This window comes from Marmota flaviventris, chromosome 17 (assembly GCF_047511675.1).
Source record: "Marmota flaviventris isolate mMarFla1 chromosome 17, mMarFla1.hap1, whole genome shotgun sequence".
In the NCBI taxonomy this organism is placed as follows: Eukaryota; Metazoa; Chordata; class Mammalia; order Rodentia; family Sciuridae; genus Marmota; species Marmota flaviventris.
In genome coordinates, this window is record NC_092514.1 from 47446573 (window position 1) to 47473776 (window position 27204).

The window sequence follows — 27204 nt, forward strand, 5'->3', positions numbered from 1 at the left end:
AATAGCTTATGTTTATGGAGTTGATGCTATGTGCCAGGTTAACTTTATCTGAGCAGCTCATTTAATGTATACAACTCCGTGAGATAAATATTAATATTTTTCTCACTTTAGCAATGAAGAAACTAAAAAAAAATTTGCCCTGGGTCACAAACTGTCATTTCTGGTCATTTTGTATTGCTATTCAAAATATTCAGTCATACAATATAGATCTCCCCAAGAGACAAACATGAGATCATATGGAGGTCAATTTCTATCAGGCCTGCAGTGAATAATTTCCTATGAAGAATGCCAACAACAGGTGCAAGATGCAAGGTTGGAATGAAAACCTTCACCTGAATTCTAGATTAGTTAGCGCTCTCCTGGTCCCTGAAACTCAAGCCTTCTCATTTCGTCCTTTAAATATTCATTAATGCACCCACTGCAGTCATTAAAACTCCACCTCATAGGAAATTGTGTAATAAAATGACCTCAACCTTGCCAGAATACTGTCTGGTTTCTAATTTAGGGGTCAACTCAATTCTGTTCTGTCTTGGCGGCAGGAAGGGGAAGCCATCAAATGGTCTCAGCCTGTTTGGGTGTTGATTTCATCTCTGCAGCTAATAGCTAAAGGGACAGAAGGGACAGAAGTTTACCTCTGGGCTCTTTTGAAATGAAGAGAAGGTTTTAGCTACAGAAACTAAAAATCCTTTTCAACTTAGACTTGCTCTAACCAGCACTTAGAATACTATCAGTTTCACCACCAATCTCTTCTGTTTGGTTCGACTGTAGAACTTTTAAAGAAAGTGTCTTATGGTTGGGCAAATCTCTTCCCTTCTAAAGTGTTTTGGTTCTACTTTTAAAGCATCCTCCTGGCTTCTTTTCACTCCAGGAGTCTCCATCTGATAGCCAACTGAAGAGATCCTGAAACAGAGGAGGTTTAAGGCTCGAATGATGTGACTTTAGGAGAGGGTTTTAAAAAGCAAATCTTTTAGTAGAGGATAGGAAGGGCAGCAGAATACAACAGACACTAGTATGGCAATATGTAAAAAAGTGGATGTGTAACCCATGTGATTCTACAATATGTATACGGGGTAAAAATGGGAGTTCATAGTCTGCTTGAAACAAATGTATGAAATATGATATGTCAAGAAAAAATAAATAAATAAATAAATAAAATAAAAACCAATAAATAAATAAAAAGAAAATCTTTCCCTTGGGCCAGAAATGGCCAAGACTGACATGCTAAGCCCAGGTCCTCTTTGCTTTCTTGACTCCCTGAATTGCATATGCTACAAACAGCTGGAAATGCACCATAAACAGTAAACTACCCACAGGCTCTCAAAAGTCAGATCAGTGAAGGGAATGTATATGAATTTCACCTGAGTCTGTTCAGTCCCCATAATCGTACCAGCCAAACAGCCTACCCATCTCAAGGTCAGCGGGACTCATGGAGGTCAATGCCACCTGGTGGATTGAGTTGACAGGGATTCTAATCTTCCAGCTGAGGCATAGAAAGCCAGCCCTGGCTCTGATCTCCAAAAGTCCCATGAAGGCCTTTGATTACCCTGATTTCGGGTAGAAGTTTGCCTTGAGGCACACCACAAAACACCTAAACTGGACACTAACCAGCAAGGAGTAGGCTGCCCTTCCAGCTGCCTACCTACCTCTCAGCCATCCGGGGGGGTCAGTGGCTCCTCAGCATTTTCTCACTAAGGAAAAGTTTTTCTGTTTTGTTTTGCTTTTTTTTTTAAGCAACTTTGCTTGTGATTTTCTTTTTTAACTTTTGTTTTACAGCAAAACTAAAGCTACTAAAAATTATTTTCAATAGAGGCATTGAAAACTTCTTCTGGAAGAAACTGAAGGTTGCCAGGATCATTTGTTGTGGTTGTTAAGTTTTGAAAATATGTGAAGTAATGTATGAACTGCAACATACAGCGCTAAACCCAAAGAGCCACCCCCCTCCCCCCTGGAATGGAGGGAGTCCCTGGGCAGGAACAGCAGCCCAGGAGATTGGGAGCCTAATCCCTTGCCAAGATTGGTTGCTGACGTCTTCGAAAGATCTAGCTCCAGCTTGAGAGGGTAAGCCTGCTCCGAAGGCTGAGTGCCCAGGCTCCCACTCTCCACCCAGGACACCCGCCTCCCTCGGGTATTTCTAAATCAGGACCAAAGGTAACAAAGTGTAAACGCTACATTCCATTCCTTATGTAAGAAAGCCCTGTGAAAATTCCCATCCTGGCAAGGGAGGAGAGCAGGAGTGTTGGGAAGTTGCCAAAGGACTGTACACTTGAAAGGCAAATTCTCCCATCTTCCCCTGGGTAGGGGGGGAAGACTTTGAAAGGAAACTGGGTAAAGTTGTGCACCATCTCCCAAAGCATCATGTTCTGGTACAGAGCAATTCCATTTTTAAATAAGGTTGGGAAGTAACGCACATGAGTGTCTATCAGAAAGTTGCACTGTGGGTGGGCATGTTAAGGCTTCTGAGGAAGGCAGCTGTAGAGACTCCTGTTTATGTTTAAGGCAAGATCTTCAAAAAATCGATCTGACCATACCGTTCTTTTTCTCTTTCTTTTATGTAACACTGGTTAACATCTGTTCTGAGGAATGCACACTGGGAAATACTGGTGGAATGGAAAATTGTGATCTTTGGAGTCAGCAAACCTAGAATGAAATCACCACCTGGTCACTTACTTACGGTGGGGCCCTAGGAAATTTACTTGACCTCCCTGAATCTCTGTTTGGCTGTCTGAAAAAAATGAAGATAATGATTCTGACTTCATAAGGCTACTGAGGGTGAAATAAGCAAGCATACTGCTTGGTACCTGACGGGAACCTGAAAAATGATTATCGCCATTAACGAAAATGACATGGTGGTTATTGGGCACTTCCCAAGATCCCACTTTGGAGTCATGGAAGCCCTTGTTCCCTTAATTACTGGGAATGCCATAGGAGGACAGCCCTCAGCTCTTAGTCCTCTGCAGAAATTGCCTGGACTGAAGAGAGCCACTTGGCCCCAGGGCACACCTCATCCTTAGAGAAGCTGTGAAGAAAGCAGGGTTCCAGAGACCTGGCTCCCTCCTGCTGTTTGGAGACATGTCTGAAGGGCTATCTCAGCTTGGGGTTGGCTAAGGCCTCCCTTGAGACTATCTTGTAGCCTATATCATTCTTTTCCATCCTCCTGTTTCCCCATCGCCTTCCCCTCCACTTCTTCTTATCCCTTCCTCCCTCTTCCTGTTCACCCAGGAGAATTTCCTATAAACCTCCTGCCAACAAATTTCCTGGGAAGTCCTCTGACACCGCACTGGCACTGGTTTTAATAGTCTATCTTCCATCCTGACTGTTTTGTTTGTTTGTTTTGTTTTGTTTGAATTTGAAAATAGAAATTGTCTCATTTTTATGATTTCACATTTGTGCATTATATTCATATTTTAAACGAGCATTGTACAACATAAAAATGAATGGTGAAACTCATGGAAGTCATCTAAAATTTTCACTTTTCTTTACAGAGAATCATGTTCAATAGCAAAACATCATCACAATCTAAGAGAGATGCCTAAAAGGAAGGAAAAAAGGCTTTATATTTTTGTACATTTACTGCTGTTTTTATTCTGCTTTTCTAACAAGATACCCTGCATCTCTGTTTTCAACTAGGTAGTGCAGTTTGTGTAGCTGGCCCTTGTTGGGGTGCTGCTTTCAACTGAGTGATCAGGAGAGGCCTCCCTGAAGGATATAGCATTTAATTTGATACCAAAAAGTCCAATATGAGTGAATCATGAGAAGGTGGGGAAAAAGAGGAAAACTAGTACAAATATTCTAGGAAGGATAGAAATTTGTTTGTTCAAGAAGTAGAAGACCAGTATCACCAAAGGGTAGTGAGTAAGGATTAGAGTGTGAAGAGATGAGGTCAGAGTTGGGAGGGGCCAGAGTACAGGGGCCTTAAAGTTCAGAGGCATTTGTGCTGCTTGTGTTAGGTAGCCACTGAAAAGTTTAAGGCAAGGAAATGACTTTCTTCATCCTTCAGTGTGGAGGCAAGAGTGGACTCAAGAAAGACCATCCTGGGCAGTGTATAGCTAGATTTCTTACCCTTCCAGCTTGAAATCATCATCCTTCTATCATAACTTCCATTGTTGCACTTAAGGATTTCTGAGTCTCAGAAGTAGACATTAGATTCCTTGTAGGTACTGACATTGTCTTATTCTTCTCCATATCACTTGCATCCAGCATTGTTTGCAAAGAGCAGTCACTTACTAAATATTTATTAACTAAATTACTGAAACAGACGTAGTCTCTCTCTCTCTCTCTCTCTCTCTCTCTATATATATATATATATATATATATATATATATATATACACATATACACACACATATATATATGTGTGTGTGTGTGTGTGTGTGTGTGTGTGTGTGTGACTGTAGTCAAAGCTCTGTCCTTGGAATTTTCTTCAAATTAGGATAATTAATTAACTAGTCCATCCTGATTTTGAATAGCAGGAAAGAAAGTTCTGCACAGCTCCAAGGACCTCAGCCAGACTCTGGTTTATGCATCTAAGTATGAATGTTTCTTTCTAAATTTTTAAAATTGGTTTTTAATTGGTACATTCTGATTATACATAATCTTAGGATACATTGGGACATAGTCATACAGGCACATACCACAATTTGGTCAATCCCTGAGTGAGTTCCTTAAAGAAAAGCATCAAATGCCAGGAAGATGCCCTCCCCATCAATGACCAGTTCCCTCAATAAGACAAGGTATGCCTTCTCCTCCAGGTGTGTCTCCTCAGCATCTCCTAACAATGGGCTTGCCGGGGCTACCCCCAACGGTCCTAGGAATGGGTTGCAGGTGACACTGGGAATCAGCATTTTACCAAACCTCCAAATGATGCTGATGCAGGCCGTCCTTGGGCTACCCTTGGAGAATTAGCACTGCAAACTTTTTCTGGTAATTGGGTAGACAGTAAATATTTTAAGACTGGGAGTCCAGGTAGTCTCTGTCATGACTACTCAACTCCTCCATCACAGCATGAAAGAAACCACAGACAGCATGTCAGACCTATAAGAGCGCTGTCATCCAGTAACACTTTATTTACAGAAAAAGCATCAGGCTGGATTTGGCCATAGGCCACGCTTTGCTGTTCCTTGCTCTCTTTTCCAGACTTGATCCCAGGATTGTCAACGTTATCTGGGACCATGTTAGAAAGGCCACATCTTCAGCTGAGCCCCCATACTACAAAATCAGAATCAGCAATTTAACAAGATCCTCAAGTGATTTCTAGGTACATTTGGGTTTGAAAAGCAAAGCTATACAGTGGCCGCTGGGACAAGGCCACAGATCAATGTAGTCATGAGCTGGTTAATGTCTCTCTGTTCTGTGATTACAGAGGAAAGATTGACCTGAGGCTGTGCCAGCAGCCTTGCAGAAGTGTTTCTCTTAGAGGAGGCCAGCTCCATGTTCCCCATTACTGAGCAAAAGGAGTGAGTTCTGACTTCTTAACTGGAGGCCAGTGGTTAATTAATAGGAAGGGCACATAGTTTTTAAAAGATGCAATCAAGCTGATAGACAGGGAAGCGGGGGAAAAAAAGAAACTTCTTATCTCTGAAGGGGAGTGGAGTGGAAGACTGGTGGTTGCCAGGCACTGGAGCTCATCTTCCTGATTCATGTCATCTTGTTTTTCCAGTAGAGACTTTGCAATATTGCATTAGTCAAATGATTCTGCAACATCATTTAAACGACATGAGGTGTCTGCTTGTGTCTGAGCATGATTCTGAGGGAGAACTTGTGCCAACCCATCTGTTCCTCTGAGAATATATCCAGAATTAATTCTATTAGAAACTCAAAAACAACAGGCTTGCTTTGACAGGATGACCCTCGTAAATGGATATAAAAGGACTGTGTGCCAAAAGATACATCTTGTTCTCTCTTCTGCCCATGCCCTGAAAAAAAAAAAAAAAAAAAAAAAGCAGAGAGATACTTTCTTGGCTGGACCTGACCATTGCATCCTCTAAAGCAGTGGTCGGCAAACTATCTAAAAGGACCAGATAATAAGTGTAGGTAAATGTAAGGGAGGGGACATGTTACCCTTCCAAGACCCTGGCTGGACCTGAGAATTAAATTGACATGACACAGATTAACAGGAGGAAAACACAAGAATTCAATAAAAGTTTTATATAACATGGGAACACTTATAAAGAAATAAGGACTCAAAGAAATACCAAAACCTATCTGCTATTGTATTAGATGGAACAATTGTGAAAAAGGAACCAAATTATGAGGGAAAGCTAAAAGAGGATAAGAAGTTTTTCATTCATTCATCCATTCACTATTACTCTGGAGATGAGGCTGACTTTTCCAGGCTGGCCTTGAACTCACAATCCTCCTGCCTTGGCTTCCCAGGTAGCTAAGATTAAAGGCATGTGCCATTGTGTCTAGGTAAAAGGAGTATTTTAACAACGGTGTTTGTTTCAGTCAGCTTTTTAACTGCTGTGACTAAAGGACCCAACCAGTACAACTGTAAAGGATAAAAGGTTTATTCAGGGTCCCCCAATTTCAGAGGTCTCCAACAATAGACAGCAGGGTGTATTCCTTGGGACTCGAGGCGAGTCAGGACAACATGGTGGAAGAGTGTGGCAGAGGGAAGCAGCTCACATGGTGATCAGGAAGCAAGAAAGAAAAAAAAGACGGAGAGAGACTTCACTCTCCAGATGCATAGCCATGCCCCCAATATCCCCCCACCTCCTCCAGCCAACAATCTACCTGCTTCCAGCTACCACTCAGTTAATCCCATCAGGGACTGATTAACTGATTATGTTAAGGCTACGACCCAATCATTTCTCCTCCAAACCTTATTGCATTGTCTCACACTTAAGATTTTGGGGAATACCACATCTAAACCATAACAGTGTTTGTATAAAATTGTCTGGGCTGTGACTTTCCACAAAAGAGTGTCTCTCTTCTCTTGGTACAGAGAGGGCATCTTTCATGCGGAAGTTTTAATCTCCATTTTTGGGAGTGGGTAGAAAGGGAAGATTAGAAGGCCCTTCTTGCATCTGCTCTAGGTGCCCTTTTCTCTAGGTCACCTTTATATCAAAGTACCATATTTGGGGGTGACACATTCTGCCACCCTTCCTAAATATTTTAGGCTTTGTCAGCTACGAGGCCCATTACAACTACTCAGTTCTGCCATTGTAATCCCAAAAAATTTATAGACACTATATGAAGAGTGGATGTGACTCTTTTCAATGAAACTTTGTTGTCAAAAGCAGGGAGTGAGATGGCCATGGCTTCTGGATTTCAATTTTCTAGCTCCTGCTCTAGAGTCTGATCTAAATGACTTTCATGTGCTTAGAAATCTCCAGGGTATCTTTTTCAGAAACAGATTCTGCTTCAAAAGATGGAGCCTGAGATTCTACATTTTGAACCAATGCTCACATGACAATGTTGATGGCCCAGGTCCCACATTTTGAGGAGAAAGGGTAGAGTTTACACCAGAGGTGCTTAACCTTGGATGCATTCTGGAATTGCCAGGAAAGCTTGAAAAATATCAACATCTGGTTCCCACTCCCCCCACCTCCCACCCACAAAATTGTGATTTCATTATTCTGAGACGTGGCCTGAGCATCAGGAATTCTGAAAGCTCCCCGGGTACTTCCAATAGGTCTCTAAATTAAGAACACTGCCCAGCAAATGAATGATTTAGGAGTTTCTTTGAGAAGGATTATATTCACTACTTAGATTTCTAAAATGGAACAATTGCTCAGAATGAAGTTCTCCTTGGAGGAAAGAAAATATTTCTACCCAAGAGGAATGACACTGTCTCTTATATGCAAAGTAACTAGGTCTTTGAATTAGCCAAACAGGACTAGATTTAAAGCCCAAGTGGACAAAATGAGCCTTTTAGAAGGGACTAGCCCCTTCCTCTGAGATTGGGACAAGAAGGGAATTTTGTTAGAGTTGAGTCCAGCACTGGTGTATCCATGCCAACTGATGTGTATAGGAAAAGATAGTCATCCAGGAAACACTGTGTTAGCACTTGGTATGGCCCAGAGGAGGCCACCTGCTGAGCATGGGACATGTAATGAAGTAAAAGACTCCAAGAGAATTGTGAAATTTTCAAATAGGTTAGGGGAACATGCAAAGCAGGCCACAAATGGATCTGCCAGTGGTGTTGCAGGCCAGTTGCAATTAGAGACTTTTTTTTTTTCCAACTGAATAAAAGAAAGAATTTGCTGATGGTAAAAACTGTCCAAAGTTGTCATGAGTTTTCATCAGAAATGAGGAACTCCTCTTTCCCAGTGGCAGGATCTAGACCACAGGTGAGAGCAGCCCTTTTCATCCACAAAACCTACCTCTCAAGAACAGCCGAGTGGCATGTTATTAGTCATTTCGGCCGACATTGATCAAATTGCCAACCTTTGCAAGTGGATGGCTTTCAAACACACACTTTAGGATGCAACCAAGGCTGTCTCTGAAACGGCATCCCTCTAAATTACTTACATTATTGATTAACTTTGAGTGGAAGAAGAAGGCGTGGCACAAGAGGTGAGAGTGCCAGGAATTGTACAAAACCCTCAAGCTCTTATCTCACCTTATCTCACCTGCAGAGGTAACATATCACACACGTGGATGTCATCCATTGAGTGTGCAGCATGGAATAGAAGGGTTGAGAACTGCTGAGGCAGGGGAAAATGTGGTTGTGGGGGACCCAAGAATTGAATGTGTAGTGGGGACGCAGAGTTGAGCAACAGTTTAAAGTCTTCCCAGTTCTAATACCCTTTGATTCTAAGAAAACACCTGTGCTTCCTGATGTTCTTTTGGTTTGAAAGTGAAAGCTTCATAGAAGAAGGGAATGAATCACTATATAAATTATTCAGAGTCTAAAGTCCTATAGGGAATTGCTCTCTGGTCTTTGATTGAGCAATGAATCTTCTCTCATATCCCTAGTCTGGATTAAGGCTGAGTTTTTGACTTCTCAGGTACAGAGAAAGACCATAAGTAATTAAGCCATAAGTACTAGATCTCCCCCTTCTGTTTCATTATGGTTGGCAAAAGCATCATTTCCTGCAGAGCTTGCAACAAATAAATTCTTTTCCTTAAAGCCCAGAATTGTGTGAGCTAGTTTAGATATTGTTGCAAAAGGATTTCATAGCCATATGACATTGTGCTGTGGCTAGGTTTAGACATTAGCTTTATCCCACTCCAAGGAGTGGCTTTAGATTGATTTCTGCACAGTACCAGCCTTATCACTGGTAAATGAGGGCACCAAGGATTATTATGAGAACATAATACATGCTAAGTACTTAGAATAGCACCTGAAACCTGGCACAGTAGCACACACCTGTAATTTTAGCTACTTTGGAGGCTGAGGTGGGAGGATCTTAAGTTCAAGGCCAGCCTCAGCAACTTAGTGCAACCCTGTCTCACAAAAAAAAAAAAAAAAAAAAAAAAAAAGAAGAAGAAGATGAAGAATTAAAAAAAGAGCTTTGGATGTAGTGAGCTTCAGCAAATGAGTTATATAATTCTGAACTTCTAGGAAGGTAACTTAGACTAGCATGCTTTTATAACACATGCAGCTAAAAAAGATAAGAACATAAAAATAATTAGCAGGTATTTTATTAGTTTCCTTTTTTGATTCTCCTTGTTTATAAAATTAGGCACCTACTCTTTATCTTAGCATCAGAGTCCTTCATGTAATGTCATGCCACTATTTCTATACACTCTTCCCAGAGGGGTATGTGGTGCACACCTGTAAAACAAGCTACACAGGAATATGAGGCGGGATGATTGCAAGTTCGAGGCCAGCCTGGGAAACTTAGTGAGAACCTGTCTCAAAGAAAAAAACTAGAAACAGCTGAGAATGTATCTCCATGGTAGAGGGCCCCTGGATTCAATCACCAGTACTAAAAATTAAAATAAATAAATTAAAAACTCTTCCCCATTAAGTGAATAACCTACACTTGAACCAAACCAGACCACTTCCTTGGGTCCAAGTGGGCACCATATCTTCTTGTCTCTGCAAACTTACTCATGGTCTTTACTCAAACTGTATGTAATATACTCTTCACTCATCTCAGCTGGTCAGGGTCTTTCCACCCATTCACCACCTAGGCCAAAAGACTTTGCCCATGAAGACTTTCTTTCAAACCCCACTAGACTGAGTGTATCTATCCCTCTCTGTGGTACCTTTATACTTTATGTTCCATAGCTACATAACATAGCATTCTCTTGGTTAAAGTTATCTTTCAATTCTTATCAGATTGTAAATACTTTGAAAGACAGAACTTGTTCCTTATTCATCTTTAAGTCCTGTCTTCTAACCGGACCCCAACATCATCACCTCCACACTGTGCATGATACTGGCATTTGATAAATTCAGTTGAGCTAAACATAGGCATCTCTGGGATGTAAGGAAGCATGCAGTTGGAAAAGAGATTAGGATGAATTTCTCTATCTAATCCAGTTTGGGGCTATAATTTAGAGGCTGTAAACACTTACTAAAATTAGATAGCTAATGTCAAAGAACAAATTCTTACACACAATTTGTAACAGGCACTGCTGGATTGCTAGCCACACCCATGCCCCCTTTCATAACAACTTTCTTGTACTCACATCTCTCAAGTTGTGGATGAGTCACCTACTTGTACCACGGTACACTCCCAGTTTGAGATGATGGGACCTTGATAGCCAGTTTATTAGGCCTGGATACCTGTGCCCTTTTGAGACAAAATGAGCTCTACCAATGGTACTTTCCACAGAGAATTTTAAATTGGGACCTGAAGATATTCAGGTAGGAGCTGTGAACACCAAGAGTTATAACAATGATAACAAAGATAGTAGCTATATTAACTGAGCATATACTCTGTGCCTGTCACTATGCTGAATATGGAAGGATATTATTTTTTATCTCTTCAGTATATCCTATGGAGTTTAGGCTGTTGGGGGTTCAGAAAATCAAGTCACACAATACGGCCCTTGGACATACTGAGTATTTTGAACTAAAACAATAAAATAAAAAGCTATGTCAGAACCAAGGTCCCGCTAGAGAAGACTTTCTCTGAGGTTCCCCTACATACTTTTACGTCAGATTCTCTGGAAGATTAACTTACAGGAAAGAAAAGTTGTTGAAGTGTCCCCAAATCCCAGATGAATTTTGTCCCAGATTATTGCTTGCTCTTCAAGTTCATTTGTCTCCCTGAAAAGTTATTCTCCCTATAAATTTTCTATATCCCCCACTCGCTCTCTCCTCTGAAGAGGGAACATGAGCTTCCTAGGTTGCTGGGAACTCACCTTCTGGTAATATCCCTGCCTGCTTAATGCATTTGGACGACTTTTCTCCTGTGACTCTGTCTGTTGTCAGTTTATGTTAGCTAAACCAATCATCAAAACCTTCAGAGGGCAGAGGAGAAGTTCCTTTTGCCCCTCCAAAACTGTTATTCACCCCATTTCACAGATGAGGAAACCGGAAAAGAAAAAAAAGTTAAGTGATAAATCAGGAGTCCGGCCCAAGTAATCTGTCTGCAGACCAGTTCTTAGCTGCTGTGCTACAGTGTTTTCCCAGGCAGGTCAAGGCACAACCCCACCCCAACCCCCCACCAAGGTTCAAACAGCACAGCACTTTGATGGTCACTTTGATTAGTCAATGAAGAAGCAGCAGCATCCAGCACACAGAAGAAAACTAAACAACAACAACTCTGGGGAAGAGCAAAGGAAGGAATGTAAATGGAAGATTGAGCTGCCACAGAGAGTCATGGAACAGCCCCATTTCCTGTCAGCTGTAAAATTCCCAGGATTTGGCAATTTGGTGTTTCCTGCCTTAGGATTTTGTGAACCTCACCGCTTATGATAAACTGACTCTTTCATCATCTAAATATGCAAAGCTGCTTTGTGGAAAAAAAAAAAAAGAACCCCGCGCGCACTTGTTGAGTTGAAAGCCTGTGCCTTCCTATGTATTGTGGACCCCAAAGTCACATTCATCACAGGGTCCTCAACTCAGGACATCTCTGATCTGCAGACCATCACATTCTGCAAAGTATTCAGATTCGGCAGCCTTTATTGTGGTTGTAGCTCTGCCATGGTCACTGGGCCACCTTGAACTGGTCCTTAATGTGTCTGAGCCTCAGCAGCTTCCTTTACAAAATGCCCTGCCTGCAGCCAAGAGTTTTGGCTACAGCTTAGCTAAGACAGAATATGTGAAAGAGCTATGTAAACATTCTTTAGGGCTTGTGTGCAAAAATACTGTTATCAGAGGAGCTGGGGATCAGTAAAGAAAAAAGCCAATGTTATCTCTCCTTGTGGCCTGTGTCTCTGTTTAGAGAGTCACAGGTATGGCCACAAAATACCCACAATCCTTTGACCACACTAGTGAGTCACCTTTAGATAATGGAGTCTCTCCATCCAAAGGCAGATCTGTTTTTCACATCTCTGTTTATTGGTCAGTGGAAATTCTGGATTGGGTCTCTGTTCTCTTATCTCTCTGCTTGACCAAATCCTACCTTCTCTTTGCCCTTGAACTCAGCAGGCCTCCCTCCTCAGCCCCTACCCTCAACAAGGATTATGATTTCCTGGGGCTGGGAATGTGGCTCAAGCGGTAGCATGCTCGACTGGCATGCTCAGAGCACAGGGTTTGATCCTCAGCACCACATAAAAATAAAACAAAGGTGTAGTGTCCACCAAAAACTAAAAAATAAATATTAAAAAATTCTCTCTCTCTCTCTCTCTTAAAAAAAAAAAAGGATTATGATTTCCTGCCTAAGAGAATCTTCCTTGACTATAGGAGCATAAGCTTGCCACAAACAACTGGGCCAAAGAGAAAGCAGATTGAGAGCTAACTGTATGATTTCTTGATACACTAAGTTTAAATGACTTAGAAGTTTTAAATTTAATTGAATGTTGAGTGGATTTATTTGTAAATAAATCATGCCTTGCCTCTTTTATAAATATTAGAGCAACTTCAGGAAGGATTCCTAGCTCATCAAAATCATCAAAATATCTAGGGGTCTAGTTCTGACTCTTATAACAGATGGCATTTATCTCCAGTTCTCAGAATCCCCTGTCAAATGAGAAGCCTGGACAAAATGAATCCTAAGTTTTCTTGCAGCAGAATAATTATGTAATTCTATGACTCAGAGACTAATGAGCTATAAATGTGATACTGGGAAAGTTATTTAATTTCTTGGTAGATCAATTTCCTCATCTTCCAAATAACAATGATAAAGCCATGTCACGGAGATCTTAGATGAATGGACCTGGCTCATGCCTCTGAAATAGGTCAACAAAGCTGGACTTCAGTTAAGGTGGCAAAAATAGATTTTATTGGGAAACTGCTGACAGTAAGAGAAAGAGGAGAGCTCCATTTTGGTTTGTGCAGGGGTGACTGGGCATTTTAAAGGGAGAATAAAGAAGTAGCAAAGAGGGAGTATTCTGGGCTCAAGCAAAGCCAGGGAATTGAAAAATTACAGAGGTATGATCAGTGTTAACGAAGGTAGGTCAGCTGTGTGTGCTATTGGGCACTGATGGGAGTCAGTATTCTAGTCTCACACAGAGACTGGCCCTATCAGGTCCCTGAGAGATGCACTCCTGTGTTGTACATATACATATCAAAGGAAAAGGAAGCACAATCTAGTACAGCTTTAGGAAAGGGAGGTAAGAGGGTCAGTTGTTGGCTAGAACAAATAGTCAATTCTTCTGACAGCCTTGAACTGGAAAGGAGACTGAATTGTCCCAAGGATGCCACCTTGGGAAGCCATGCTAGGGTTGGTCAAGTTTCTCAGTGCAGGGGTTTGGATAAGTTCCTACACGCCAAGAGTTCTATGTAGTTCTGGTATTTAAAATGCCTGGAAAAATCATTTGCATTTAATAAATCATCATTCATTTATTCATACAAAAACCCTCTAAGATCCCATGCAATCAAAACTCTAACGAGAGGTTTTTTTTTTTTTTTAATTTAATTCTATGTGAAGAAAGGGCTTCTGATGCAAATTTTAAGTTAAAAAATGGTAAAGGAAACTTACTTAATTTACCTCAAATACTATTGTAAAATCGTTGGCAAGCAATGGGTGTGCTATATTTTTAAACGAATCTTATTTTTTAATTAAGGAGTCTCTCACAACTTGCCGATATTTTTGTTGACATGGGATTTGGTGGTTTGCTGGCAGAAAAATATACATATTTAAGTTATCCTACAATTTGCATGTTAACTCTTAGCTTGCCCTTCCTTTGAATAATCCAAAAAAAAAAAATTCTCAGTTTCAGAATAGGTCAGGGTACTACACTGATTTAATTATACATCATTGCTGCAGAGCTGAGCTGGATCTGGGGAACAGTGTGTGGCCTATTTTTATTTCTCTTTGCTCATTAGATTTCTATTTTTAAATGGTACTAAATTGTGAGTTAAAGGCTATGCACACAGAAGCAGTAATAGGTGGAACTGTCTTCCTCCTTGGCTCTGAAGTATCGTCATAGCCTTAGGTTTTATGTAAAGAATGACATCATCTTCCTGTACCCTTCAAAGTTCCTGTGTTGAAGACTCGGTCACCAGTCTGTGGTACAACTTGGAGATGGTGGACCCTTTGAATAATGAGGCCTAGTAGAAGAAAGTTAGGTCACTATGACCTTGACCAGGACTTTGGGCACCTGTTCCCTTCTTTCTCTCTTTGCTTTCGGTTGGCCACAAGGTACAAAGTTTCCTCTATACATGCAGTTCCTACCATGATATACGATCTCACTATAGGCCCAAAGACATTGGAGCCAACTGACCATGGACTGAAACTTCTGAAACCATGAGCCCAAAGTAACCTTTCCTCCTTATGAGCTTATCTCAGGTGTTTTGTCACAATAATGGAAAGCTAACTGACACACTCAGATTATTCCCTTTTGGGGAGGGGGGATACCAGGGATTCGACTCAGGAGCACTCAACCACTGAGCCACATCTCCAGCCCTACTTTTTTATTTTATTTAGAGACAGGGTCTCACTGAATTGCTTAGTGCCTCGCCATTGCTGTGGCTGGCTTTGAACTTGCGATCCTCCTGCCTCGGCCTCCCCAGCTGCTGGGTTTACAGGTGTGTACCATGGGGCACAGCAGATTATTCCCTTTTTCTGCACTTGAGTTGATGTGGCTTTAGTTCTAATAGTCATCACTTCTTGCCTGGACTATTGTAATTCTTTTGTAAATAGTCCCTATCCTTCCAATTTCACTTACAACATTTGTTAGGATAAGATGTATGTCACAGAAACCCAAAATAAGAGTGATATAAAGTAGATAAAAATTTATTTCTGTCATTTAAAAGCATGAACTGGCATGGAAACTCTGGGCCAAAGTCATTAGGGCCCAGGAATTTTGCTGCTCTGCTGTGCCAGAGAGTTACCTTTGCCATCTAGTCCAAATGCCACTGTTCAATGTCCACATTTCAACCTATGGAGAAAGAAAATTAAGAAAGGGAATTTTCACTTTTAAAGGCATGATCCATAGATTGCATGTCAGCTCACATCCTATTGTCTAGAACTTAGTCATATGGACAGACTCAGCTGGAAGGCAGGCTAGAAAATGTGGTCTTTATTCTGGGAAGTCATGTGCCCAACTAACAAACTGGGGTGTCTATCAGTGCAACAACGAAGAGAAAAATAATATAGAACTGCACTATCCAATATGGTAGCCACTCATCACATATGGCTATTTAATCTTAAGTTTATCAAAACTAAGTAACAGTAAAAATTGTGCTCCTCTGAGCACATTTCAAGTGTTAAGTAGCTACAAGAGGCAGCTTAGTGGCTTAGAGAACATGTCAATCATCATTGGAAGCTCTACTGCTAGAGCTGTTCTAGACAATCAACAATCTCTTCTGTATCCTTCCAGCCATTCTCCATACAAATTTTATCAGGGAGATGGTTTAAATAAAAAACTGATGACCTCATTTGTGTGTTTCAAGTTTCTCAATGGGTCTTTCCTGCTTTCAGTGTAATCTGCAAATTTCCTTAATTTAGCACATTGAGCCTTTCTTCAATTGGGAACATTCTTGCCTCCATGTTCATCAGCTACACTTCTGCACAAGGACTTTTGCTGTGTCATGTGGAATTGCAGACCTTCAGACCCATCAGGGTTTTGCATGTGCTATATTCTCTTTTCCCTGAATCCCAACTTTGTTATCCCTCTTGCCTTGCTTACTTGCTCTCTCCCAACTAACCACTGGGGACAAAGTCTCAATGTCATCTCTTTTACCATCCCCCCTCCTGCTGCCCCACCTTAATATCACCAGTGATTTGTATTATGTACCTCTAAAATGTCCTGGACAATAAATACTCCATCACCATAGCACACAACACACTACACAGTGATTGATGGGCGATTATTTCTCCCATCACCTGAAGGTCATTGAGGAGAGTCTATCTTATTTGACTTGGTTTCTCGGACCTATATGCTCATGAGACTTTCAACAAGTGTTCATCGAATAAATGTGTGATAGGAAAAAAAATTCCCTTTTCCATATTCACAAGAGACTTTGGTAACAGCAACATTGGTGCTTTCAAAGTATCTTTTAGGTTTGTGTTGCTTCCAAGTTCAGTTGTCCTTCAGTATCCACAGAGGATTGGTTCCAAGACCTGCCCTCTCCTACAAGATCTCAGAATGCAAACTCTGAGGATACTCAAGGTCATTATAGAAAAAGGCACAGTATTTGCATATAGACTGTGCATTCTTCTGCATACTTACATTGGTCTCTAGAGTACCCACAATATCTAATACAGTGCCTGCCTATCACATCTCTTCACTTGTGTTAATTCAGTATAGTACTCAGTGCAGTGAGTCAAGTTTTGCTCTTAAGAATTTTCTGGAATTTAACAAAATATGTATTTTCTATCCACCATGGGTTGAATCTGCATATGCATAGCCCAGAAATAGAGTCAAGTATATATCAGCAATGGAGGTGCAAGGCTTGTTCAAAAAGGCCCAGTTGGATTTGAATTATAAATGAATGATGATAAACTGTTGTATCTGGACCCTACAATAGTAAGCATGTTCCAGCGCATCAGCTTTCAGTGCGGGCAAGTTAAAAATAGTACTGAGCATTTCCATCAATATACTCTGCTATTCCCTTTTTAAGGGAAGTTATGCCTCATTTTGCTACTTCTGCTTATTTATCATGACCACATAGGATAACTGAGACCATAGAGAGGCACTAAGAATCTCTCAACTCTTTCCCCTCTCGGTTGACTGTGGCACAATAAAAGAACTCCACAGGTGTGTATCCACAGTGGTTCCTACCACCTCTACCTAAAGAAGTAAGGTGCATCGGGACTAAATGACCCTAATGGAAGGCCATCTACATTCTGTTAAATATTACTTTTTTATTTTGACTAAAGCAAAAGCTCAGATATCAATTTTAAACAGACTGACATCTGGGTGATCTTGTTGTCTCTGAACCACATGGTGAGAACGACTGCCATCAGCTTCTTTTTCGTTGGATGTGGGTTTGGGGTGTCTACTTTGCATTTTCTGGTATTCCCATCCCTATTCTCACCAATTCCCATAACTTCTTTTAAAGAAAGAGCTGAACATCCTAACCCTCTTTCCATGCTCAGTAAGAAAGTCACGAGGCAGGCAAAGTGTCCTACAGTCAAAGAATAATCTTTTTTTTTTTTTTTTGAGGGGAAACAACCACTATAGCTAACAGAATGCCACTTATTGATTGTCCACTGAGAGAAGAATGCTGCTTTGTGCCATGAGGAATGACACAGTCATATACTGAGATGAAGGAAGGACAGGAAAAGCACTGAGCTTGAGGTCAGAAAACCTGGGCTCATGTCTATATCTTAACTTTTTTACTTCCATATACAAATTGAAGCATTTTGCAATAACCTCTGTAATCATTATCTTCTTCATTTATTAAATAAGCATGATATCATCTATCTCACAGGAGGGTTTAATGAATAAAATGAAATAATGGATATAGAAGTTCTAGGACCATGTTAGGCACTCAAAAAATTAATCCATGTAACCATTGTACCTCCCCTTTCCATGCCATCTCTGAGTCACTGTTGAATCAATACATCCAAACAGTTGATAATAACCATAATTTTAAAGGGAGCCCAAAATTGTATTTGCTAGAAAATATTAGCATATCTGTTACATATGCTTAATAAAACTTCTCCCGGTCCCTTTCATTTTCTTCTCATTCTACTCAAATTCCTTATTCTAAGAATCCTCTTACTTTGCTAAATCCCTCTTCACCTCTCAAAACGCCTTGACCAACATCCCCCTAGATAATGGCTTTCTTTTTTCACTCATCTTCATCATATAGATCAATACATCTTATTTTCTTAAGTTCTTCCCTTTTTTTCCCTCCTTGGGTTTTTCCTCCTTCCCATTGTTTTCTCCCATTATTTTATCATGAAAGTCTAGGAGCTGGGATCCAGAGACAAGCATTCCCAGCAGGTAAGGGAATGTGGACAAAAGACCAAATAGGAAAAGATATTCTCTTTAGGAAAGGGGAAAAGGCTGGAAGCATCTACCTTTGAAATAACTGTTTACTCGGCCATCTTTGCAAAGATGGTTTGGTATCTGAATAAGGCTGTTAAAAACTATTTTGAAAAACATCTGTTTCTGTAAAAAGATAAAAATCAAAGTAGATTAAAAAGTTCATCTCTCTTTGCAAAGAGACAGACTGAAAGCCAATCACTGAAGTTTAGTCACCTTTCCAGGACATTGAGAGTCAAAGTCTGGAGCAGGTCTGCTATTTTCTGATTTGTTGATCACGTCACATCAAGGGGAGGGCGTCCCTGGTGCTTCCTAGTGTGGTTGGCATCCTATCCAGGGTCTCTGTGTCCCTCAGTGAGCAGAGTGAGTATTCTCCCCAAGGTTACCTCTGAACCTTAAGTCTGCTCTGTCAAAAATCCCTTCTATCTAGGCACAGGCTTTTTTGTATGCAAATATGTGCCTATAGGTTCTCAGAAAGAACAACTGACTCTCTGAGCTCAAGAAATATGTCACATCCTGCTGATAAAAAAAAAAAAAAACTTAGAACCAACAAATTTCCATTTTCTTCTGCTCCTACCCCCCCTAATCTCTAAATTGAATCTGAATCTGGTGTATCTTTTCCGCAAACACAACTGGGTTCCTTCTGGGAAGGAGATGCAAAGGGAAACTTCAGTTTAAAAAAAATAAATAAAAAGTGTGGCAGGTGTTCAAAGGATGCTATTTTTATTGTGTTTTATTTTTATTTTTTGAGGCCTGCATTTACCATGGAAAATAGGCTTCATGAATGATAAGGCTAATTTAAAACTTTGATCATATTTGTTAAATATGCCACTTTCCTTTAATATTCCTATAATTCTTCAGAAGAGACAATTGTAGGTCAAGGTGTTTTATTTTATCCTATTTAATCTATTTTTGTGAAAGGCTATGCCAAATCATGCTGGCATTTCATTCAAACTCCTTCCTCAGACTTCTTTCTCTCCCTCTCTCCCTTAATTAGCCTCATCACACTCTGATTGTACATCTCTGCACATCCATGACCCACTCTCAGGATGTGACCTGGCATCTGTTGGTTCATGGTATTGTTGTTGCTTTCAGTTATTATGTTTTCTCAAATTCATGTATTTGTTGAGTACCTACTAAGTCTGAGCTTCTTGAAAAATTTTAATAAAAGTATAAGTAATATAGTTTTCCTGCTCCAGCCATTTTAATCTGTTTTGATTTTTATCTTTTTACAGAAATGGATGTTTTTCAAAATAGTTTTTAACAGCCTTATTCAGATACCAAACCAGCCCCATTCAGATACCAAACCATACCAATTCATATACCAAACCATTCATTTAAAGTGTACAATTAATTGCTTACACTGTGTTCACAGAGTATGTATCCCTCACCACACTTCTAGAACATTTTCTTTAGTTACCAAAAGAAACTTTATACCTCTTAGCATTTCCTCTCCAATACCTTCCCACTCTCTTGCTGAGACAACCACTAATCTATTTTCTGTCTCTATGGATTTGTCTATTCTAGACATTTTATATAAATGCAACCATATAATATGTGGTCTTTTGTAACTGGTTTCTTTCATTTAACATTGTGTTTTCAAAGTTCATCCATGTTGCAGCATATACCAGTACTTTCTTTTTAAAGACTTTTTTTTGTTGAGCCATTTTAAGTCCACAGCAAAAGTATAGAGATTTCCCATAAATCTCCCCCCTCAAAATGCATGGCCTCCTCCATTATCAACATCTTCCGACAGACTGGTATATTTGTTACAGTTGAGGTTCCTTTTTTATAACCCTTCTTATGCTATTTCATATGGTTATTTTTCATCTATCTTTATTAGTTCTTTCCTTTGTTACCTTCCCTTCCCTATAACTTAACTTAGTAGTCCTAAGAGGTCAAATGATAGACTTTTTCAGTCCATCTTCATTTTCATGGCTTAGTATGGATAAAGAGAGAGAGAAAGTGTATGTATATTTAAAGAGACATATACTACTTTAAAACATAGGAAGAGGCATACTGAAACATAGGCCTAGGCATACTGAAAAGATCTAGAGCTTTATTGCTAGAGGAAGATAGTATGAGTTTTCCATTTGACAAGTTTCTTAACCTCTAAAAGCCTCAGTTTCCTTATGTGTGGAATGAGGAAGGTAATGCCTATCCAGAAATGTTCCTGAAAAAAAAAAATAATGCAATCACCATAGAAAACACCCCTCTAGATTCTGGTGTTAGGATTTAAAGAAAAGGAAATTATGGGTAAAATTAAAATTATGGGTGGAAGAATCCTCCAGCTTTCCAATGCTTCATTGCCAGCAGAGTAAACCCCCTTAACAAGCTGGCTTAATGCTCTCTTGAGAGTTTCCATTTTGAGGAGTAGGGAATGATATGGACAGATTAACTGAGGGGAGCACATTTAAATTCCAGAAGTGGTCCCAGAAAGACTCAGTAAATCACTCATTCATTTTCCTATTTCCTTCATCCATTTGAACCTCTCTTCCAGAAAGCCCACTGAGTTCAAAAGCTTTAGCTACAAGATCCTGATTCAGCATTATATTTTAGATGGTTTAGAAGCTGCTTGGATAAAATATCAAAAGATAAATGGGAGGATAACATAAAAGAATCCCTGTAGAATATCCCTCCTTTCATGGTACTCATTGAATCTCAGTGTTAGATTATTCCTTAAAGGTTTCAATCCTTTCATATGACAGACAAGCAAAGGTTTTAAAAATCTGCCTTGGATCTCTCACAATAGCCAGCTGACACTCAAAATAATGAAGAAATAAAGGAATAGAAAGATGGAGAAATGCGTGACGAAGGATGGATGAATGATACCGAAACAAGAATAGAATGTGATCAGAGGTCCTTGTTTGCTATGTTTTTCATAATTGCTTTTCAGAGTCTTAGTCCAAATCCTTTTATAATTCCTCTCCCCCTCCTCCATCTCCATTCATGCTGCATCTCAACGCTGTATGGAAGAGCACCGCCCTTCCATCGCCCCTCCCCTTTCTCTTCGCCCCTCCTCCGCCTCAGTAAGGCCCCGCCCCGCCGCCCGAGCTCCTCAGAAATGAATGGCAGCGTAGCCGCCGCGCCGCTCCGGGCGCTGATTGGCCGCTCGGTGCGGTGACGCGCTGGCGGCCGCGGGCGCACGCAGAAGGGCGGAGCGGGCGGGGGTGGAGTTGGGCGGTGGGGCGGGGCGCGGGCATCCGGGGGCGGAGGACCTGGCGAGGCGGGAGGCGGGAGGCGCCGCGGCCGTTTAAGCGGCCTCCCTCCCGCCCCCAGCCGCCGGATCTGGCCCCGGCCCTGTCCCGACCCCCAGCGTGGCCCACTCCGGCCCAGCGGCTCCACCGGGCACGCAGGCGGCCTCTGGAGCAGCCCAAGCCCATGAGGGCCGCGCGCCCCGCCGCCGGTGCTGACGAGACGGAGCTCCCGGCCCCCGAGGAGGAGCGGAGGATCAATGCGGTTCAAGAATCGTTTCCAGCGGTGAGAAGGCTGGCGCGCCCGCCGCGCCGCTGGTGCTGGGAACGGGTCCCCACATTCCGGCCCTTCGCGCGTGGGTCCTGGCTCCTCACCTGGGTGCATCCCGGTGGATCCCGCGCCCTGGCTTGGTCCGGCTCCCAAGGGATTCCCTGCCCTTCTGTCCCTGTGCGATGCCCTTCCTCCGCGGAGCTGGCGCCTGACCTGGGTGGCCCCTCGCGATCTGCGCATCCGGAGCCCGCTCTTGCCCTGGTTCCCAGGAATTCACTGGTTTTGCCGGCCGGATCCCCATCCAAGTAGAGCTCTTGCTAGCCCTGAGGACCCGAGCCCCAGCCTCAGTGCCGCCCCCCGAGTCCTCCCGCCCAGGCTTTGGCCTCCATCCTTTTACCCCCGGGTTGGGGTCTCCCGGGGCGCACGGAATGAGGGTTGCTACTGAGTCCTGACGTGTTGTAAAGCGGGGGAGAGTGGCCTGGGCGGTTTGGATGCTTTGTCTGTGAATGGCCCCAGCAACAGGGAAACTGAGGCATGCTCATCCGGCCCAGCCTTCTCTGACCATGTCGGGGCTTCGCTGGTTGTCAGGCTTAAGAGTGCCAGAGCCATGCTATTTTGGGCTCAGCGAAGGAGCAAGTGCAGAGCTTTCGAGTGCAGAGACCTGCTGTTGAGACGCTTGGGTTGGGAAACCAAGAGGAGGAGGAACCCAGGAGGCGCCACCGGAAGGCAGGTCGGCTGCTTCTTCACAGAAGAGCTGGTGGGGACGCCAGACCGCGAGAGGTGGGGGGTGCGCACCGCGGCCTTCACTTCTGCTGGTCTCTGCCCTACAGCAGTGGATGGAGGCCGCTGGCCCGTAGTTCCCAGAGGAAGCTCTGGGCTTTTCTGTTTCGTTTAAGTGGGTGAAAGTTCACCCCTCCTGTGTTTGTAGTAACTCTCCATCCCTTTGTCTGAACAAGGCAGCCATCCCTATTCCCAAACCTTCACCACCAGCCAGCTAGCTTAGCAGGCTGTGATGGGGAACTTAAAGTAAGACATACCTGAAATCTTCCAAAGAGGTTATTGTTGAGTTTTTAGGCACTGCCTTAATTTTACAATTTTCAAGTGCACCTTTTTCTTGCTTCCAGTATCTTCCTTCACTGCCGACTTACGCATTATACTTATCTTGTTCTTTTCCTAGTCCCAAAAGGTAAAGGAGCCAACAACCCCCGCCCCCGCCATGAGTTGTGGTAGTCTGTGCCATCAGGAAGGGGACCAACTTGAAGATTTGGCTTCTGAATATTGCTCATCACTCAGGGTGTACAAAGCCTGGCACCATTTCCCAAATGGGAACTTCATATCAATGTTTCTAAGGGCAAAAGGGAACGAAAGTGTTCTGGCTTTAAAACCTTATATCAGAATTGGGGACTGTAGGGGATAAGGGAGAATGTAACAGTGGTTCAGGCATGCTTTGTGAAGCTCTATGCATGTGGTTTGTTTGATTTGGTTTTACTTGTCTGCACATCTGTGTTCTTCCTGTTTTCAGAGAACAGTGGCTCTATTCTGTGAAACTACCCCTTCCCTATTTGATTAAGTTTGTATTTCTCTGTTGCCCCTTTGAATTCTTCTATTTTAAAGAAAGAACAAAAAAGCCTGTTTTATTTTTTGTTGCAAAAACATTCAAACAGTCCTAAAAGAAATGAAAGGGAAAAAAAAAGCCCAACCAATTTCACTTAGGATCCTGCCTTCTCAGCTGATTGCACTACCTTCTTTTTGCTGGACAGTAATCTGTCTAGTTTTTATTAGCATCACTGTAATGTGATTTTAGATTCTTCTATCCATTTAAAAATTGAAAATACAGGCATTTTCTTTTGGTGTAGTATAGATAGTAATTTTCTCAGCAGATGCATATTATTGTGCACTGTGGATATTAACAGTTTCTTTATGACATCTAGATCTACATTGATTTTGATTGAAGAATTGAGTGATTCTGTAATTTCTTGTTCATGATAGGCTAGATTGGAAAGCTATTTGTAAGCATCAATTTGAACTTGCAAATAAAAGGTAATATTACTGGAAAGTCCTGATTTTTGTGGTTTACACATTAAAATGTTGAGAATACTAGTCTACATTTTCTGGAAGCTGTGTTCGTTACACATCTTTCTGAGGATTCACTATAGTTGCAGGTACGTCAATTACACAGGAATTGTAGGGAGGGACATGCTGTCTTTCAAATAGTTTGCTCTTTTTCCTGATAGATCATTTAGACCCAATTGAAAAGCACTGGATTGCAGTAAAGACATTTCATTAGGCCACAGTTTGTAGCTATGCCTAAATTACAAGAACACCTTGCTGCTTTGTTCAAAATGAAACTTGGTGGTTATTGTGGCTTTGGGTCAGCATCCAGAGTTCTGCCATTCCTATGAAGGAGGGCTGTAAGGAAACAGACTGCTATCCTAACTGGAGGGATTTATGCAATTGTGGTTTCTCAAAAAACTGAGGATGTGAAAGATTACAGAGGGACACAATATTTTCTTGCTTATTTTATTGATTTACCAGTTGAGAATCCAAGTATGCCAAATCATACATATATAGTCATTCCTCCCCATTCACAACATCTGACTAATGATAATAACTGCTAACATTAATTGAGTGCCTGTTGGTGCCAAGGCACTGTCTGGGTACTTATAGTTTACCCATCTCATCAACTATAACCCTTGAAGACAGAATTTTATACCCACTTAATAAAAGAACAAATAGGTTTAAAGAACAACAGGGAACTTGCCTATAGGCACAGTTAAGAAGGGGCAGACCCAGGAGATCAGTTTTGTGTCTCTCTCCCTACCACCCTTATGGATAGCTCATCCTTTCTTTTTCTGTGTCCACACCACGACGTCTCTGAGGATATGGATGTTCTCTTCCTCATCCCAGCCTTGTGAACAATGGTTAGCTTCAAGATTGAATATATGGGAAAGTATCTTATCTTGCAGTGTTAGAAGTCTTCCATGGGTGCCTGTTTTGCATGTTTTTAGAGCATTGAATCATAGGATTGGGGTGGTCTCCTTAGGTATGCCTTCTCCCTTTATTTAATAATGAAGTCACATTGGCATTATACACTTCCTGAACAATTATGCTCAGTTCCAAAGGGAAGCTAATAAATAATAAGGTGCTGTGCCCAGGATTGGCCTAAGTGATGTTGAAGGGGCCCTTGGAGGATCTGTTGTCTCGATCTTTGAGTTTTCATTTTTTGAGATTCCAAGTTGCATTGACTGTAGAACTGCCTATTTCTCTTACAGAACCTTCTGAACCCCCAGGAAAACTAAATTGTGTTAAAATAGTTGAGCAGTAGTTGAAATGTCTTTCTATTCATTTATTCATTGAACATTTTTTTAATTAAACTTCATTAATAAGCTGGGCATTGTCCTTGGGATTGGAAATGACATGGTGAACAAGACAGCCTTCATGGGATTGATGCCACAGTGGGGAAAGATGAAATGAAAAACAAGTTTTAAAAAATCTTACGAATTATGATAAAGTCTGTGGTTGTTGAGAAGGGCTGAAGTGACACTTTAGGTAGGAAGGTCTGGAAAAATCTCTGAGCAGGTGACATCTGAGCTAAGCTTGAAGGATGAGAAGAGAACTGAGCCTGCTGGGGAAGAGTTTTCCTGCAGAAATAAACAACCAGTGCCCTGAGGCAGACAAGACCTTGACCTGTTGAAAGAACAGAAAGGTGTTGTAGCTGGAGGGTGTAGCTGCAGGAAGGGAGTACCTGGAGATTGGAGAAGTGAAAACTACACTGCCCGGGGCTTGTGGACCAGGGACATGATATAGTGTTACCAAAAAGTAGGTTTTAAGTTGGGATAGGGTTGTGATGTGATCTGCGGGTTAGACTCTGTGGTTGCTGTATTAAAGAAGAGAGTCTGGGTGAGGACAGGCAGCAAGGCCAGTTAAGAGGCTGTATTTTCACAGACTTCAGATGTTGGTGTCTTGATTTAAGGTAGGAATTGTGGAGTTGTAGAGAGAAGTACTGACCTGGAATGTATTTTGAAGGTAATGATGTTGCACTTGGAGAAAGGAACACAGAGGAATCAAAGACAGCTTGTGGGATTTGATCATGGGCCTCTGAGATCTGCTGGTGGATTGCTAAGGCTTGTTCCAGGATCCCTAATTGTTCTTTCCCTCTGTAGTTTTGCATTCTGTCACATGGGATGGCCACATAAGGACACTGGGCAAGGAGGAGGCAAGAGAGAATGTTGAAAGACAAAGTAAGGCAATGAATTAAAAACCCCTACTTAAATAATAATGTATTAAGTGTGGTTCCCATCCCTGTGACTAAATCACCTTCCCTCAGACCCTTCCCAGCATGCTGGTTACCCTTTTCTGAGCACTGGGTAACCATTAGGTTACTCTACCTTAACACAGATGTCTTCTGTAAATGGGTGCCTATTCTCCATAACACTTGAACCTTTCTCTGTTCTTTTTTGGAGGAAGAGATTAGGCACATGTGTGGGAGTTTATTTGCACTTTACATCTGCTTTTCCATTTAGGTCTTAGAAGTAATTTCTTCAGAACACTGTGGAGGAGGCTTGATGGCATGCTGGTAGATCAGAGAGAAATGGAAAAATTCTATTAAAATTTTCTAGCAGAACAATTGTGCTGTCTATCCCTCTGAGCCCCAGACAGTGAAATGCTCTCAAGATACTTGCTTCTTACTTTTCCTTATTGCCCTAATCTTGTCCCTGTCCATCAAAAGAGACTCCCTTAAGTCACTAGACAGGGGCTTTTTTTCTCTACGATTTCCTACTTTATTTTTAACCTGAATTTTTCCAGGTGAGCAGGGACCACGCTGCCAAAAACATGGCCACCAGCTTCTTTGCTTATAGGAGAAAAATGTGAAAATCTATCCCTGATGCTGTGTAATGGCCTGTCTATTTTTAGATTGGGCTGCCAGAGATATAAATTGCTATCTTAGGCTGCAGCCTGTTGGTGGGTAGACAGATCCTACTTACTGCACCCTACATGGAACATTTTCAATTTAATCTAACTTCAGCCATTTTGGAGCCTCACTTTTTACCCATTGAAATTCCCACTAGGCTGTGCTACTTGTAGCTCTGTTGTTATGTCTCAGGGTAATGATGTGGTAGGTCCTTCAATGCTTCAGACATTGAAAGCATTCTTCCCAAGAGCGTAATTATTTTTCTTTTTACTAATAAGAGCTGTATAGCAACACTGTCATCCCTTAGGAAATTAGCAGTATTATTTAAAGAATTATCATGGGAGAAAAGATGATTGCTTGAAATCATTTCTCTATGTGTGAGA

General features: G+C 41.6%; 2 protein-coding genes and 1 long non-coding RNA gene across 7 annotated transcripts in view; 2 read left to right on the forward strand and 1 right to left on the reverse strand.

The window, feature by feature from the left end:
• The window catches only part of Smim36 (small integral membrane protein 36), a 30157-nt gene extending 28111 nt beyond the window's left edge, over positions 1-2046 (forward strand). For 2 of the 3 annotated variants that reach the window (XM_071603615.1, XM_071603614.1), the window contains one exon: positions 1774-2046. The gene's annotated coding sequence lies outside the window, so the exon portion shown is untranslated. The remainder of the gene's footprint in view (positions 1-1773) is intronic. The other variant, XM_071603616.1, reaches the window with a different exon arrangement.
• A 19602-nt stretch (positions 2047-21648) lies between these two features.
• Positions 21649-27204, forward strand: part of LOC114079094 (monocyte to macrophage differentiation factor) — a 77344-nt gene continuing 71788 nt past the window's right edge. For all 3 annotated transcript variants that reach the window (XM_071603601.1, XM_071603602.1, XM_027920200.3), the window contains exon 1: positions 21649-21924. In XM_071603601.1, coding sequence (XP_071459702.1) covers positions 21899-21924 — 26 coding nt within the window. In that variant the 5' untranslated portion in view covers positions 21649-21898. The remainder of the gene's footprint in view (positions 21925-27204) is intronic.
• On the reverse strand, positions 25447-26761 carry LOC114079096 (uncharacterized). The gene is made up of 4 exons (XR_003580437.3): positions 26702-26761; positions 26298-26482; positions 25918-26110; positions 25447-25596 (listed from the first exon to the last, which is right to left on the reverse strand). It is a non-coding gene; the product is annotated as an uncharacterized lncRNA (long non-coding RNA).